The following is a 16,979-nucleotide window of genomic DNA, read 5'->3' on the forward strand; positions in this document are numbered from 1 at the left end:
CTAAAAACAATGTTTGATTATGGAGTATTATTGTCCTAAAGTGATCTACATGTAGGTCCACGTGGAGGGACATGTCTATCTAAGACCTGAAGCACTGTTGAGTGGCAAGTGATTAGGCATACTTCTCCAACATGGGCCTAGCATTCCTGCTGGGCTAGAGGCTAAGCTCAGGGGTGGAGTGCTCAGCTAGCATGCAGGTGGGCACTGGAGATAGTGCACTCCTGTAATCCTACTACTCGGCCACTAGGGGCAAGAGGATCGATCATTCCTTCTGTCACTCTTGGCCAGCCTGGGCCACAGGAGACTGAAAAGAAACCAATAGAAATCATACTTTTCTCCAACATTATTGAAGTGCTTAGAAACATTTATTTTGTGCTTAGAATGTTTTTCTAAGCCACCACAAACTACATATCCCAACTCTGACAGCAGAACATTTAATATCATAAAGGAGAGGCCTATAAGGAAGCTGTTGCACGTCACAACACAGCACAGCAAGGCTAAGGAGTTCACAGAGAATGTGGGGGAGGGGGCGTCACAGAAACCACCTTTCCACAAAGGCTGGATGACTCATTCCGAGAACCTGGTCTGCTTTCCCCTTCCAGACATCAAGAGCGCCCTCATAATCCCCTTCCCTGCTGTATGATGAAAATGGATGTAGTCCATCTTGCTGATTTCCATTTGTGAGATGCACAGTACTTACTAGCAGACAAGAACAATATAATACAAAATTTGTCTTTAAACATAACAATGTTACAATTTTCAAACACAAAGCAATATACTGACTATAAAATCCATCAAGAACCTGTAGAAGACAGATATGCGAAAAACACATAGTAGTAGATGTTTCTCAAGTAGAATGCAGACTTCATTTTACATCAAATTAAGCTCTGAATTTCCAAAATATAAAATACCAAAGCTTTTCCACATCAAATTTTAAAAATCAGAAAATTTCACCTTCACATTAAAAAGAGAAAAGCAAAGAAAACTTGAAGACCACTTAACTATAGTAATTTAAAATCTGGAATGTATAGCCAAATTGGTACATTTTCAAGTAAACAGTTCAATCTGATGTTCTCTCAGTAAACTTCAACTTAAAACAACAGGAAAGTACTGTTTACCCACAGAAAGCACAACAGTGATACTGTTAATTTTATCCGACTTAAAAATGTAACCCATGGCAAATAAAAATCATATAGTGAACAAGAGACCAAAACAGGCCATCAACCTTAAGAATTAATACAATATCACAGACTTATAAAGACTTCTTTAATCAGCAGCATATCCTAAATATATGTATGTGTAGAAATGAAAGCTATAAAGTAAGGTAGTTCTGTTAGCTGTATAATCCAAAATCTATGAGGAAATTTTGGACTCTACCTAAGCGCAGCGTTATCAATGAAGTAGACATCTTGAAACAATGGGCAACGTTCCCAGTTATGGGAAATATGTTCCTTTTTTCACACAGTGAAACTGAGAAAAATGATGTGAAATGAGAAATCTTTCTCTCTAAAGTAATTGTCTTAAATACCCCAGTAATGCAAATCTTGGGAAAGGCAGTTTTGATTCTCGCACAAAACAGATCATTAAATATAAACACAAATCTTACTGCTTGGCACCAGGATCTTCTGAAATTAAACAACTTTAAAACATCATAATATTCTTAAATCATATTTCAAACTGTTATGCCTAACTTTTATTTTCTGAATGAACTGTCCAACCTAATGACAACCTAGACTATATATACAAGCAAGTCACAGTTCACTTGAAAACAGAGAAATGGTAGCAATCTTCTGTTTGGTCAAAACCATAATATTAAGACATCTGTAAAAATTAGGATTTATCTGTGGCCAGTGGCGGGCCCACACAGCGCTGTCTTATGCTACTCTCCAGAGTGTCTTGGCTTGCTCCCTCTTTATTTTCTGTTCCCTCTTCTGAAGCAACTTCTTCAGCAGCCTCTCGTTTCTCCTCCACTTTTTTCTGAGATTGAGAAACTTCCGGTGATGGTTTTTCTTAAAGATCAGAAATGTGCTTTTGTTAACGTACTAAATTTGCTTTAGAGTAAAATCAAGATACAAGGATTTCCAAAAAGAATAAAGCAGTTATTATAAAGATTCATTTACCAAATTAATTCTAATTATCTATGTGTTCATAAACTAACCCAAAATTAATAAATCAATGTCAATGTAATGAACATAAAAACTGTAAAATATACTGCAATAAGACAGAACCATTCTGTAACAACTTATGTTCATTTTTCAGTCTGCAAGTATACCAAAACTTCAGCATTATCCCGTTTCAGCTCCCAGAGAGATTTTCTCGAAACTGTGACTCTCATTCCCACCCTCCCTGTGTAATTTACTGAGGTATAATTACAAACAACAAAATGCAGAAATCTCACACACCCATGTCTATCTTTTCTACTTTTAGAGGGCTAGACGCTAATTAAGTTCAAAGTACACTGTGTTATAGAGACAGATGCAGAAGCTAGGGCTGGGCCAAAGGTCACTGTATCCAGTGACCCTAGACTGCTCTAATCCTAGACAACTCGCCATCACAGGGAAGAGTTCACAAACACAGCAAACTGTGGGAAGAAACTCAGTGCTGGTAACCTGGCATACCTCTTTATGCTCAGTTCTACATCTTGTCCTATGTCATATCCATGGGATTTCAGTGTGCACTACAGTTTACAACATCAGTCTCCTACCCAGAATGATTCTGTCCCCTCAAAGAACAGCTGGAGACATTTTTTGGGTGTCACGTGTGATGGGGACAGTACTACTGGCAACAAGTACCACCCTGCTGATCATTCAGCTTTATTCGACTTTGTAGATATAAAAGACAGCCCACCACAAGCAAAATTATGTGTCTAGAATAGAGCAGGTGTCAAGAAGCCAGCTTTATACAGTGGATGCAGCAGAATTTCCTCAATTCTAGGACTGAAGCCATGGCCTTCCATGTTTGCCTTACATACTAACTGGAAAGAATTCAGTGCACACCAAGTAAAGTGAACTGAACAACTCGGATTTTCCAAGATTAAAAGTGGTGGCAGGAAATTACATTAGTAGGAAGCAAAAAATGTTTCTAATTATATAAACTAATTCTGTGGCATAGGCTACCATCAATACCAACTAACACTTATCAACATCCCTACTACTGTACCAGAAAAAGAAAAGAAAAGAAAAAAAAAAAGACAATTAGTTAGATACAAAGAAATCTTCTAATATGGCCACTATCCTAACGAATGGTGTCAAAAGTGGAAAATATTTTAACTTTTTTTAAAAAATGGATCCATGGATATAGTAAAAGTTTCAAATAAAGTGATGAGGCCACTGTTATGAAGTAAGTACAAGTTCCAACATTCTCTGGATTATGACAATGTTCCCAGATCCAGAGCTATCATTTTACATGAAATACGTATCTCTCACTCTCCCTTTTTGCCATAGCGGGCAAGGATCATCATTCCACATTTAATAAGCCTGTGGCTGTATTTACAGCAATGAAAAACGCTGCGTGTTTAGGCTGTATAGTGGATGTAGCTCAATGGGGTGCCTGCCTAGCATGCATGCAGCCTTAGAGTCAAGCCCTGGGACCACACATGCACGTGCACACACTTACTCGTAGGCTGTTGCTGTGGTTTACGCCTTTTGGAAGGGCAAAAGCAATCTGCCACAAATATCAAAAGCTGCAAAATAAAGCAGAAATCTAAATGTACGACATGCAACACAACTAATATTAACAATACCGTCATGTTTTCAAGGATTTTCTTAGCACTCTAAAAACGGAGTACTTACAAGTCCCAACATGAGTCCTGAAAGCACAGTGGCAAAGGCAAAGACCAAGTATGAGATCCACGCTGGAAAGCCAAGGTCGTGAACAAGGTAGCTGTGGCTAGTCTGCAATAAAGAGAAGTCAGCTAGAATCCTGCTCATTAAAAACCAGTGTTAGAAATGGGTAAGGTAGAAAAAGCTTAATCCATACCCTGATGAATACAGAGAGCTGAAAGAGTGCTGACATGGTAGTCATCCTAAAAGACAGAGGGTTGAAAAGTTGAACAGACATACAGCTTTGTCTGTGTGCATACACCGTACCTCCTACTCTCAGTCTCTAAAAGGACAGACTTCCTTGCTGGTATTAATCAATCAAGTCTTTAATGAGGGATAAATACCAATGTAGGAAATAAACAGTAAGCCATCATGTAAAGTAAAAACAACTACTTGTACATTGTTAGATGCAGGTGGTTTGGAAGAGTAGGGTTTTTGTTTTGTTTTAAACTAAGATTAAAAAAAAGTGTTGGTTGAGTCTACAACTAGTTTCCTACAAGTACAGCTGGTGCTGCGCAGGGCTTCTTCACACCAAAGCCTACAGCTAGCTCCACCCAGGGCTTCTTCACACCAAAGCCTACAGCTAGCTCCACCCAGGGCTTCTTCACACTAAAGCCTACAGCTAGCTCCACCCAGGGCTTCTTCACACCAAAGCCTACAGCTAGCTCCATCCAGGGCTTCTTCACACTAAAGCCTACAGCTAGCTCCACCCAGGGCTTCTTCACACCAAAGCCTACAGCTAGCTCCATCTAACGGCCAAACTGCTGAGATGAGCAGCCCTGCTGAACTGGGAGTGCCTCCCTGTTCATTCTACCAATAAAAAGGGTAGCCTGCCGCACTGACGATTCAGAGAAACTAAAAGCAAGCCGATTCCTCTGCTAGAGTGAGGAGGGAATCCTGAGATCCTCGAGCTGCTCGTGTTGTTTCAAAGGCCAAGCAGGTGTGGTGGTTTACACTTGCAATCTCGGCACCTGGGAGGCCGAGGCCGGAGAATCAAGTTGGAGGCCAGCCTGGGATACACAGCAAGCCCATGTCAAAAACCAAAGTGGAACTGAAACATAAAGCCTCCCTGTAGTCTGCACTAAGTACTCTGCACAAGTACTTCCAGGTTCTGTGACCAGCCTGAGCACGGTTGCCCAGTGGGCGGGTTCTGATGGCTGAAGAATGACCAGAGATAAAAAAGGGAAGGATGCACTTGTACTTCCAAACAGCACAAGGGCTGATTTCTTCCCCTGTTCCCAGAATCCACAGCAGTATTGTGTTCTTACAGTTAGTATCCAACTCCCCACCTCTGATGGCAAGTATGAGGTTCAAGGAGAAATTTAGTCACACCAAGATGGGGCCATGACAGCCTCAGCAAAGCCCACACTGCCAAGTCTCCCCAGTGCAGCAGGAAACATGCTGGCCATTCTCCATCCTAACTGCTATGGCGAATGGATCTAAATCCCAGTTATGTATGCACTCACATCATTCACTGATTAGACATCCTATTCATACACATTATGAGGGATAACCACCCAAACAGTCACTTCACGATAACCAAGTATGTGACTGAGTACTCACTCCCATTAAAATTATGATCGAGCAACAGTCTTACCCATTATGCCACTCAGTTTCTAAAGGATCAGGTTCTCAATGACAGATATAACCAAATCAAAGTTAAAAAATTCTGAAGAAGGCATTCAAAGTGATCCTATGCAAACCCTAATCCCAGACCACAAGAATAAAGGCATCTGCTTTAAAGGTCATAGCAAACATATATCTGAATAAATAAACCGTAAGAACCCAAGAAACAGTATGCATGATTTACTCACATAAAATGCAATTATCTGCAATTAATTCTGAAGTAAGAAAGTCCTCATACTCACAGAACAGAACTTGGACCAAACCATGAGGACACAGGCTCCACACTCTTCCATTCCTTCTCACTGATGAAGTTTATGAAGTCCTTCTTAGTCCTCGGGCCCAGATAACGCCGAAACTCGCCATCTTTGCAGCTAAAGAGCAGAACTAGGTGTTAGCTGCAGTGAGAACTAACCGTGTTTTACCGTCAATCCTAACCTTCAAAATCACCAGCAAAACAGATCACTACGTACTGATGGCGCCAGAGTCCCAAACATATCAAATCATAACCTTTAAGATTTTATTCTTTCGGGCTGGAGAGATGGCTCAGAGGTTAAGAGCACTGACTGCTCTTCCAGAGGTCCTGAGTTCAGTTCCCAGCACCCACATGGTGGCTCACAACCATCTGTAATGAGATCTGGTGCCCTCTTCTGGCCTGCAGGGATACATGCAGGCAAAATACTTTATACATAATAAATAAATAAATCTTTAAAAAAAGAAGAATATCACTGTGCTCTAAAAAAAAAAAAAAGATTTTATTCTTTCAAATAACAAAATCATGAAACACTACAAGTAGAAAATCCCCTTTAATACACTTGTTAAAGGAATTCCTACAGGAAGTTACTAGCACAGTGCTTGATATACAGTATCAAGTTTTTTAATCTTTAAGTTACAATTCTGAGTTTTTCTCTAGTTCTCTGAGTCCTAATTGAATCACCTCAGTCATTCTACGTGAAATTGCTGGAGGCATTTGGTACAGCAGTTGTGACAGGTCACATCTGCACTCTTTCCTCTACCTACTCTCACATTCTCAGTGTCTAGCATTCTGTAACAGATGCCAATTCTCTCAGCTCCTACATCTTTAGGTGTCAACAGTGTCCCACCTTACATCAAGGTAAAGACACCTTTCATCTCTAATTTTATTAATTTTCATCTTTAATTTTTATTACTTTATTAATCTTCTGTCTTTTAGTTAATCTAGCTAAGAGTTTGTCAATCTTGTTGATTTTTATATACAAAGTAGGGATGAGGGTTTTTTTAAGTTTAAAAAAAGGGAAGATTTAGTTTGTTACCGTAACTTTAAATGAGGAAAGAAGTACTTCCTGGTACTTAGCTACCAGCTAGTTATACCGAGGTACAGGTCACATAAACAGAGTAGAGATTGTCTCCCTCCAGCTTAGTTTGGGAAATAAAGTCAGAGTTGGCAGAGCCAAGCCGTTCTAACTCACACAATCACTCGGTGTCCCCCCGGCTGTACAGTTGTTTTAGTAGACTGTTCCTCCTGCTTGAGATTACTCAGAAAAGAACACTCACTCTGAATTCGTGAAAATTCTACTCCCAGGTTTTCATTTAATTCTCATGTTCTCAAGAAACTGCTCTGGCCAATGTAGCTTCTCCCTATCACCCAGCTTCCTACAGCCTTCCTATAGGACTCATTATGACTGTGGGCTTATGGTTACTGACAATATTGAAGAGGACCCCACCATTTCATGAGAATATCACTTTCTAAAGCAATTACAAATCTCCGAGAACAAGGATTGTTTTATTGATCAGTTATTTACTGTCTATCTACAAGACTTAGGGTACCCTTAAAACCAAATTGAGCTCTCTAAAGTCCTTGCTGAATATAATGAGATTACCTCAGCTCTTCAACCATAATCCAAGTCAGAGGCCTACTGCTCTCTTTCACTATAAGGCATCCTCTCCACGACTGAGAACCTCCAAATACTTACTGATAAATAGAAGGAAGAGCAGTTATGATAAAGCGTCCACTCAATCCTAAAAGTGACAAAGAACACACCACAGAGTCTTGTTAGGGACAGTTGCTTACTTAAGACTGATTCTAAATTATTTAAATGCTATTAAGAACAAAAAAACATCTAAAATCGAGCTTTGTAATCAACAATGAAAATATGATTTAGCTGTTAAAGCAACTTTAAAAACCCATCAATGTATATAAGTCAACTCAAATGTTTGTGAGGCCTGAATACTGGTTATTTGTGAATAGTTAAGTACCCGAGGAATTATTTATACCCCAGTGTGACTGACTAGCTGTGACCAGCCAAGGAAAAACCATCTTAAGGTCTCAAACCGAAATGCATCTGTCTTCAAGAACAAAGGTAGTTTTGATATTGCTAAAAATGGGAAATGTTATCACACTGTGAATACACACAGGCAATCGTAACAGCAGCTGACATGTATTATTAACCGTGTGTGAAAATACAATCAACAGCGTTAGCAAAGACACAGAGCCAGCCAGACTTCCAGTACCTGTCTGCTCGGTAACATCCACTTTTGCGACTTTGACCTCGAGGTCTTCTCCCCATTCAGCAAAACTTTCCCATTCCGGCTGGAGATTCTGACAAGCAGGACACCAGGGAGCGTAACTACAAGACACGGTTGAAGATTTAAAAAGCTAAGGACTTTAATGGCATAACTGTGAAGGACATTTGAAGCATAATTTTTGAAGAATCTTTATACTTCTAACACAGAAAATGATCCATGAGGGTAGCTGTAATCCTGTAATCCCAACTTGGGAAGCTGAGGCAGGAGGATTATGAGTTCAAGCCCTGCATGGGCTACTGTGTTAACCAAGGAAACAAACTGGGAAATTTATGCAGATGTAAAGAGTTGAAAGTACAAGCCTGGCAGTGTGGACATCAAGAAATGCCAAACTCATGAACTGAAACCACATTTAAAAAAAAAAAAAAACAGTGACCCTTAGAATGAGTTCTGAAATACACAAGAGCCTTACAACATGTTAAACAACTTTCAAAACCTTGGGCTTTTTCTATTAAAACATGGCAATGAGAAAACTCAAGGCCTTTGTTTTTTTTTAAGGTCACTAAGTTCAGTAATTTTACAAGCAGGGTCAAGGAGCAAGGTATTGGAAAAACAGGAAGTACTTGGGCTGTACAAGCTGCAACCAGGTACAGAAGCGACTGGGAAGGATTACCACCAGGGATTGCCCAGGAAGGCAGGCCATTCATAACAAACCAAGCTGGAGACCTATGTTCTTATGTACAAATATTACTCCAAACCTAACTCTCACACAAACACTAAGGAGACAAACTCTACTGGACTGCACCATGTCAGCCTGTGTCCAAAGACCCCGAGCTGACAGACTCAATGGCCAAGGACACTGGCACTCCAATCACTTCACTATCGTTCCAGGTCCAAGTTTTTCCTTAGAATGTTATTTTCCACTTCACTGCATACTGTAATTTGCTTTAGCTTACAGATCCAGGAAGAATGAAGCCTCCACTTAGTAAAACACTTGTGCAATTTCACAAGTTGTTTTAGGAAAATCAAGCTTCTAAGACAGGCATGCAAGACAAGACAAACTAGTGTTACATATAAAAGTTAAACTCTTTAACAGTAAAATTACAATGAAAGCATCTCTATAATAAAGCTCATCAGCGTGGATTTACAGAAAACAATTCACTAACTACATATACTTAGGACCATTACCTGGATCCTTTCTCTTTAAGTGTGTTGTTTCTTAATGCTTTCAAAGAGCTTTAAATCCCCAAATTTTGGCCAAGGAGAAGGGAAGCACTAGATATTGTAATTTCAGATCGACATCTTATCTCATATTCAACATTATGCTAGTTTTGTTCCCCTTTATACCTTTTCTTGATATTACATTTACAGTGAGACAAAAGTTTAAAATGTTTGTAATATTTGAGTATATATTCTACATACGACAAAAAGTTTAAAATGTTTGTAACATCTGAGTACATATTTTACATATGAATTTATAACTACTACTGCTGTAACACTAAACCGCTTATGGGCACAATCTAAATCACTCATGGCAATGATGGGAAACAGGCACCACTGGTTCCAGTTCTTTTCCTGCAAATTCACTTCGGCGAGGAGCAGACTGTCAATTCACTAAACATTTCCCCACTCTCACCCTCCACAAAAATGTTTTAGACATGTCCTTTTGTTCTAGGACTCAGGTTACTGATCTCCCGAGAATGCCCACTTCCACCTTCTCTTTTTCTTTCTTTCTTTCTTTTTTTTTTAACACCTTTTCCGTAAGGAAATATATACCACAATACAGGAATACACCAGGATCTTTCTAAACGGTTGCTAACAAATGCCTGCGTATTTACTCAAGGCCCAACAAAGCCACTATACCAACATCTGAACAAACCAATCTATTTTTCTGTAAAGCAGGAGATGGGGGTTAACCGCTCTAAGGAATATGTAGATTAATTACACAAATGTATGTAAAGATACTTAGTAGTGCCCAGTAAACCGTTAATATTCAATAATGGTGCTTTTGCCAGTATCAACAATGTCATCTACCAGTAACACTGCCAATTAACCACAGCATCAATTTCTCATCTAAAACAAAAGCCAAACGCAGTTTATATCCTACAGCAGCAGAACGGACATTATTGAATAGAATCATCACACAAGACACGTCATTATTATTCGAATAATAAGGGCCTATTAATAACCACACTAAAGCCTACGCAATACCACTTTAAAGGTCTACAAGTCACAATTCAGGCCATTCTCTAAATTGCAAAAGCGCACGCCCAAAGAAAAATGAAATTCGGATCAAAACGAAATGAATGGATGCAAGGAGGGGGCGGGGAAAGGAAGTAACGATTTTAAAATAAATTTCAATCTATTCGGCGTTTACAATAAAAAAGAACCCACAAAATAAAAAAGAAAAGAGCCCTAAATTCAAACATTACAAATAGATAAATACAACGATTTCCTAATGACAGCTTAAAACGCGAAATTTTGTTCGCCATCATCTTCTGTAGAATTTGGAGATTTTAAAGTCTAGGTGTCTATAAAAGATCACGAAGATAGTCTATAGAACTAATCAAGACCTCCACTCCACCCACTCGCACCCTCCAACTCGCTAGGCTGTTCTAGAGAAATCCATGTGGCACGTAATCCTTTAATCGCGCCACAGTGCCTAGCAACGACGAAGCTCGGGGGGCACGCTAAGACAGAAAACTAATATTCCCGAGTAAGAAACGACCCTGGAGCTGGGGGGGGGGGGGTGGCAGAGGCTGGGACCCCGAGACCTGCCCGAGGAAGAGGTGCCCAGCTCCAGGTGTGTGTGTGGGGGGGGGGGGGGGACGGGACGGGACGGGGACGGCCGAGGCCACCACCAGACCTACCCAGACAACCGCCGCGCACTTACAATTCTATCATCCACTCTCCTTCCAGCAGCGAGGTCCAGTTCTCATCGGTGAGGACGCGCACGTTGCTCCGCCGCCCGTGGGCCCCAGGGACCGCCCAGAGCAACAGGGCCAGGGCTGCCAGGGGAACCAGGAGACGCCCCAAGTGCGCCATGTCGGCCGCTCGCACAGCCCCGAGCGCGCGCGCGCGCGCGCGCCCGCCCTCCCCGCCCTCCCCGCCTCCCCGCCGCAGCTCCACTTCCGCTCGGGCGGCCGCCCCGCTCATGCGCACCAGCAGCCTGCCGGGCGCGCGCGCCGCCCCCAGCCCCTCAGTGCGCATGGTCGGGCTCCCCCGAGCCCGGCGGGAGGCGGAGCGGGGAGAAGGAAGTGCGTCGGTCCCCAGGGCGCATGACGCCAGCGGTGACTGCGGCTTGGGGCCCGCGGGAAAGCGCAAGATGGTGGGGGCGAGCGGAGGGATCGCCGTGGTGTTCTGGGGCGGCAAGGGCCCCGGCGTGCCCACCACGGGCTAGTCGGGGCATCGTGACCGTTTTCTCTTTCACTGTATCACCAGTTTTACGAACCAGTGTCGGTCGGACTGCGCCTGCAGTATGCTGGTGGCCCCCTACGCCATGTACCAACCAGTTTGGGGGTGATGGGGCGGGGTGGCCCTTTAGAAGAAGAGAGGTAGGCGTGCGCGGAAGAAGCCAAGATGGCTGCAGCAGCTGCCGGTTTCCCGGCCTGGAGTGGAAGAGGGGGTTGTAGGCGGCAGCCACTTGCCCTCCGTCATGGGAATATTTTCAGCAGCACAGCTTCACTGTGGTGGGGTGACTGGACCATCCACCCCCAGCATGGGTTTGTTCCTCTGAAGACGTGTTTTCTTTTTTTTTCCTGCGTCAATTTAATTAGGTGTAAGGCAAGGATCTCTTCATGACCGAGGTGTGCTGCTGGCTTGCCATAAAAGCTCTTAAGGGAATGCTGTTCCATTCGAGATAATCAAAGCAAATGAACCCTGATAACTTAGCAACCACCTGTTGGGGTTGGTCCGAAATCCATCTCTTCCTTGTATTGTTAGGGTCTTGACATGGACCATTACCTTTTTTTTCTGGAGTCCATAGTGCTTTATTTTTTTTAATAATATAATTAATAATATAATTCATACGTCGAAACATTTCATTTAAGATACATGATGCAATAGTTCTTAGTGTATTCACAGATGTGCCACCATCATCACTCTGAAAAGAAACCCCATATCCATAACCAGTCTTTTCTGCCCATCCACTCACTTCTTTCGAAACCCTGTCCCCAGGCAAACCTCGTCTACTTTCTGTCCTGGAAGCTTTACAAATTGAATCTCTTATCTCATTTGCATCATACATTATTTTGTCTTTTGTGATTAACTTATTTTAACTTTTTGAGCGCGAGTCCCTGAATTTCCTCTCGCATTTGTAAATGGAAGGCTTTATTAAATCCTGGCCTTCTCGTAGGTAGGTAGTTTCTCTTGCTTGCTCTTTGCCTTCCTGATGTGGGTTATATTCCCCTGTCTTTGCACAACTTAAAATTTCTTATTGGAAAGGAGGATTTTTAGGGACTGTAACTCTGGATATTGATTCCCCCTGTAGCCTTCCGTCTTTTGTTGTTTGGTTGGTTAGTGAGTTGGCAAGGGCAATTCTGGTGAAGTCTGTTTCTCAGAGAACATAGCCTGGGACATGTACACAGGTCATCTGGGTGACAATGGTAGGGCTTGCTGGCCATCACTCTTCCAAATATGTCTGCCTCATTCGTTATTTCCGGCTGGAATAGTCCATGAAGTGCTGCTGCTGGATGGTTGCTTGCTTTTGTTTTGTTTTGTTTTAATTCTTAGCATAAATTGTTTGATAATCTGATAAATTTCTGACAGATAGTTTTAGAAATCAGTGGTTGAGATTTTATTTTTTTAACCCCAGGATGGCTCTTCATTGTCTTCTTTCTTAGTTCTCTCTGGTGGCCTAAGTGGCTTATGCATTAACATTTTGCTCTTCATGAAGGAACACTTTTTTTTTTTTTTTTTTTTTTTTTTTTAGTGTGACTTTAGGCTTGAACATTCCCCCATACTCTGTTTAATAAAGTCTATTTCTTTGAGGAGTGCTCAGAGCTCTCCATTTTTTGTGGACTGACTTTTCTGTGTACAGGCAGCCTCAGCCATTATTCTAGGCACCGCGCAGACCTGCAGGAGCTAGTCTTCTAGACTTAATTCTGACGGAGTGTAGCCTCTATCACTTGAGCAAAATGGTTGAGAAGGTGATTGGAGCTACCAATCTTCTCAGTCTGCTGTACCCAGAGCTTTCGCTGTGTGTATGGTAGCCTATGTGTCACAGATTAGTCCTTGGAACCCGGAGATTAAGATGCCAGTGACTTTCCTTCCTGATGGGATGAATACTCTCTCTCCTGATTGGAGAGGGGTGAGAGGAGATGAAGCCCTGTGTTCTTGGCCACCCCCTTCTACAGTAGAGTGTTCACCCAAGTGAACTGGGGTAAGAGCGGTGACACAAAAGGAGTTTGAGATGGTTCAGAAGCCGGAGGGTCTCCAAGTTCTTACAGAATTTTAGTAGGTTTTCTCAAAGGGGGAAAAAAAGCATCATTTACTGTATGCAATTTCCAGAAACTGTAGTGAGTTTTTGCTTGTATAGTTTTCAGCCATGTTATGGGATGAGTTGTGTCCCTAGGAATTCATATACTGAAGTCCTAATGCTCAGTAATGCAGAATGAGAGTGCATTTGAAGAAGGGGTTTTTAAAGGGCAGTTTAAATGAGGTCATCGAGGGGCCTGAAGTTACTACAAAGGGTGTGCTGGATAGTTAGGTCAACTTGACACAAGCTAAATTCTTCTGAGAGGTGGGAGCCTCAATTAAGAAAATTTGTCCCTCAGATCTGGCTGTAGGCATTTTCTTAATTAGTGATTGATGGGGAGGGCCCAGCCCATTGTAGGTAGAGCAATCCCTGGGCTAGTGGTCCTGGGTTCTATAAAAAAACAGGCTAAGCAAGCCATGGAGAGCAAGCCAAAAAGCAGCATCCCTCCATGGCCTCTGCACCAGCTCCTGCCTTCAGGTTCCTCCCGTTAGAGTTCCTGTTCTGACTTCCGTCAGTGATGGACTACAATGTGGAAATGTAAGAAAATAAATGCTTTCCTCCCCAACTTGCTGTTTGGTCATGGTGCTTCTTGGCAACAATAGAAACCTTAACTAAGATGGAGGGTATCCTTGGGAGAGAAGGAGGTTAGAGCATAGGTATGCCATCAAAGTTCTGGACACTTTAGGAATAGATGCAACAAACCTCAAACTAATAAAAGCTGCGTGCAACAAACCTATAGACAACATTGTATTAAATGGAGACAAATAGAGCATTTTCTCTAAAACCAGGCATAAGACAAGGATGCCCACACTCCCGTCTTAGTCATGATGCTCCAAGTCTTAGCTGTATCAATTAGACAAAAAAAAAAAAAGTATAAAAGGGATAAAAATTGGGAAAGGAAGAAGTCAAACTATCCCTATTTATAGACGACATGACTCTTTATTTAAAAGACCCTAGTGAGTCTGCTAGAAAACTCTCGAACCTAACAAATACAGTCAAGTTGCCAATTATCAAATCATGTTTAGAAACAAGAAACAAAAGCCTTCATTTATCACAACATTGCACTCTCAGAGAAAGAAATGAGGGAAAATAGTCCATTCAAAATAATCTGCCCCCCCCAATTAAGTATTTAGGAATATATCTAACCAAAGAAGTGAAGGACCTCTACAAATAAAAACAAACAGACAAAAAAACCAAAAGCCTTCGAGACGTTAAAAAGGAAATCACAGAAGGTTCTAGTTGATGGAAAGACATCCCATGCTCCTGGACCGGCAGGGTTAATATTGTAAAAATGGCTGTGCTGACTATTAATTTACAGGTTTAATGCAATACCTATTAAAAGTCTGATACCATATTTCACAGGTTTAGAAAAAAGCAATATAATCATTCATTTGGAAGCACACACACACACACACACACACACACACACACACACACACACATATGCACACACACCACACAAGCAATTCTTGGGGAGTAAGAACACTGCAGAGGACTTGCCAATACCTGACCCCAAATTATGCCATGGAGCTATAATGGTAAAGGCAGCCTGGTACTGGCATGAAAATAGCCAGGAAGATCAATGGAATAGGATAGAGGACCCGGAAATAAAACACTTAACACTTAATTTTTGACAAAGGAGTCGAAAATATACATTGGGAAATCGATAGCCTGAGGAGGTCAACTTCTGACTACAATAACCTAGTCAACAGACAGCGCTGGAAAAACGGGGTATCTACCTGCAGAGGGATGAAATTTGATTCTTATTTTCACCTTATACAAAAAAATCTAAAAATGGATCAAATACCTTCATTTAAAACCTGAAACACTGCAACTCCTACAAGAAAACACAGAGGATGGTACCCTTCAAGCTGCTGGGGGTAGATGAAGCTTCTCAATGGAAAGCCAACAGAACAGGAACTAACCCCAGGTGTCTACAGACGGGACGACACGGAAATCAAGTTTCTGTTCAGCAAAGGAAGCGATCAGCAGGACACACGGACAGCCCCCGGCACGGGAGAACATCTGAGCAGCTACTCTTCAGACAAGGGGCTGACAGGCAGCGTTTACAAAGGACTGCAGAAATTAAACACCAAGGAAATAAAACTGCCAGTTAACAAATAAGGGAGTGAACTGAATAGACACTTTTCAAAAAAAGAAACACAAATTGCCATAAACTACTTTTAAGAGTGTTCAATATCTCCAGCCATCAGGAAACTGCAAACTAAAACTACTTTGAGATATCTCCTCACCCTAATCAGAATGGCCATCATCAATAAATCTGATAACAAATGTTGGAGAGGATGCGGAGAAAGCAAAACCCTTATTCATGCTGGCGATGGTACAAATTAATACAAACATTGTGGAAATCAAGTTTGGAGATTTCTCAAAGCGGGGGTTGGGGGTGGGGTGGAGAAACACTATGCTGACTAATTATAGGGTCATCAGGGAGGAGGGAGCCACGACTGCGAAAATGCCTCCCTAAGATCAGATAAACGATATGACCATCCTTAATTGGTGACTGATGGCGGAGGGCCTAGCCCATCGTGGGTGGGGCCACGCTAGGCTGGTGGTCCTGGTTTCTATAAGAAAGCAGGCTGAGCAAGCCATGAGGAACAAGCCAGTAAGCAGCACCTCTCCATGGCCTCTGCATCAGCTCCTGTGCTGACTTCCTTCCGTGATGAACAGTGATGGGGAAGTGTAAGCCAAACAAGCCCCTTCCTCCTCCAGTTGCTTTGGTCACGGTGTTTCATGGTAGCCATAATCACCCTGACTAGATTTCAGCCTTTCAGCCTTCAAGACTGGGAGAAAATGGTGTGGTGCTTGGAAGGCGCTCGGCCGGTATTAGGGCGTGCTCAGAGTCTGATGCAACGAACCAGTTACACTTGTTTTGCTGAGGGGTGGGGCCGCAGAGCCCTCTGCACTGCTGTCTAGAACGACATTATTACCACATGGGAAGCTTTAGTGAGCCCAGCGCCTTCCTGTGCCCAGGGCCCCACCCCATGCCTCCCGCTACCAACTTCATTTTCATTTTCCTATCTAAAACCAAACAGTCTTCCTAGAACACAAGCTGAGCATTCCCTTACAAAATTAAACTATAATAATGGGCGAGTGACGTGCTCCCTATTAGTCTCAACATGAAGTTCACGTATATTTTTTAAGGTTCATTTTTATTATTATGTGAATATGTGTGCTCACAGAGGCCAGTAGAGGGTGCTGGATTCCCTGGAACTGTAGCTCCAGGTGGTTGTAAGCCTTCCGTAAGAACAGCAAGTGCTCTTATTCTTGATATGAAACGGCATTTTCTGTGTATGTGCTATATGTCCATCCCCTCAGATATTTAAATTACAACATGTGACACAGTGTACAAGTGTGTAAATAGTTGATGTACTGTGCTGTGTAGAGGAATAATGATGAAAGCCCTTTCCTGTTCAGTACAGATGTGTTTTCTTTAAATAGCATGTGTGTGCGGTGTGTGTACATATTCATGTGGGTACATCTGTGTGCACACATGTATGTGTGGAGGTCAACGGTCCAAGTCAGGTGTCTTCCTCAAT

At 42.1% G+C, this 16,979-nt stretch overlaps 1 protein-coding gene across 1 annotated transcript; it reads right to left on the reverse strand.

Moving 5' to 3' along the window:
• Window positions 1-328: 328 nt before the first annotated feature.
• On the reverse strand, window positions 329-11,027 carry Tmx1 (thioredoxin related transmembrane protein 1). Its single transcript, XM_052739658.1, has 8 exons — window positions 10,840-11,027; window positions 7,935-8,050; window positions 7,397-7,442; window positions 5,690-5,818; window positions 3,979-4,024; window positions 3,792-3,893; window positions 3,616-3,682; window positions 329-2,009 (listed from the first exon to the last, which is right to left on the reverse strand). Exons 1-8 carry the CDS (start codon window positions 10,989-10,991, stop codon window positions 1,831-1,833), a joined length of 837 nt encoding a protein of 278 aa, XP_052595618.1. The 5' UTR covers window positions 10,992-11,027; the 3' UTR covers window positions 329-1,830.
• Between the last annotated feature and the right edge of the window lie 5,952 nt (window positions 11,028-16,979).

Source organism: Peromyscus californicus, unplaced genomic scaffold (genome assembly GCF_007827085.1).
Source record: "Peromyscus californicus insignis strain IS unplaced genomic scaffold, ASM782708v3 Scaffold_15__1_contigs__length_86483966, whole genome shotgun sequence".
NCBI classification, from domain to species: Eukaryota; Metazoa; Chordata; class Mammalia; order Rodentia; family Cricetidae; genus Peromyscus; species Peromyscus californicus.

Bases quoted from the DNA above. Each gene is read 5' to 3' on its own strand.
- Tmx1 (XM_052739658.1), bottom strand. From the start codon at position 10,991: ATGGCGCACTTGGGGCGTCTCCTGGTTCCCCTGGCAGCCCTGGCCCTG. The intron at 5,819-7,396 runs GTAAGTATTTGG...TCTGCTCTTTAG, and splicing joins GCTCTTCCTTCTATTTATCA to CTGCAAAGATGGCGAGTTTC. The intron at 4,025-5,689 runs GTGAGTATGAGG...TCTGTCTTTTAG, and splicing joins TTTGGTCCAAGTTCTGTTCT to GATGACTACCATGTCAGCAC.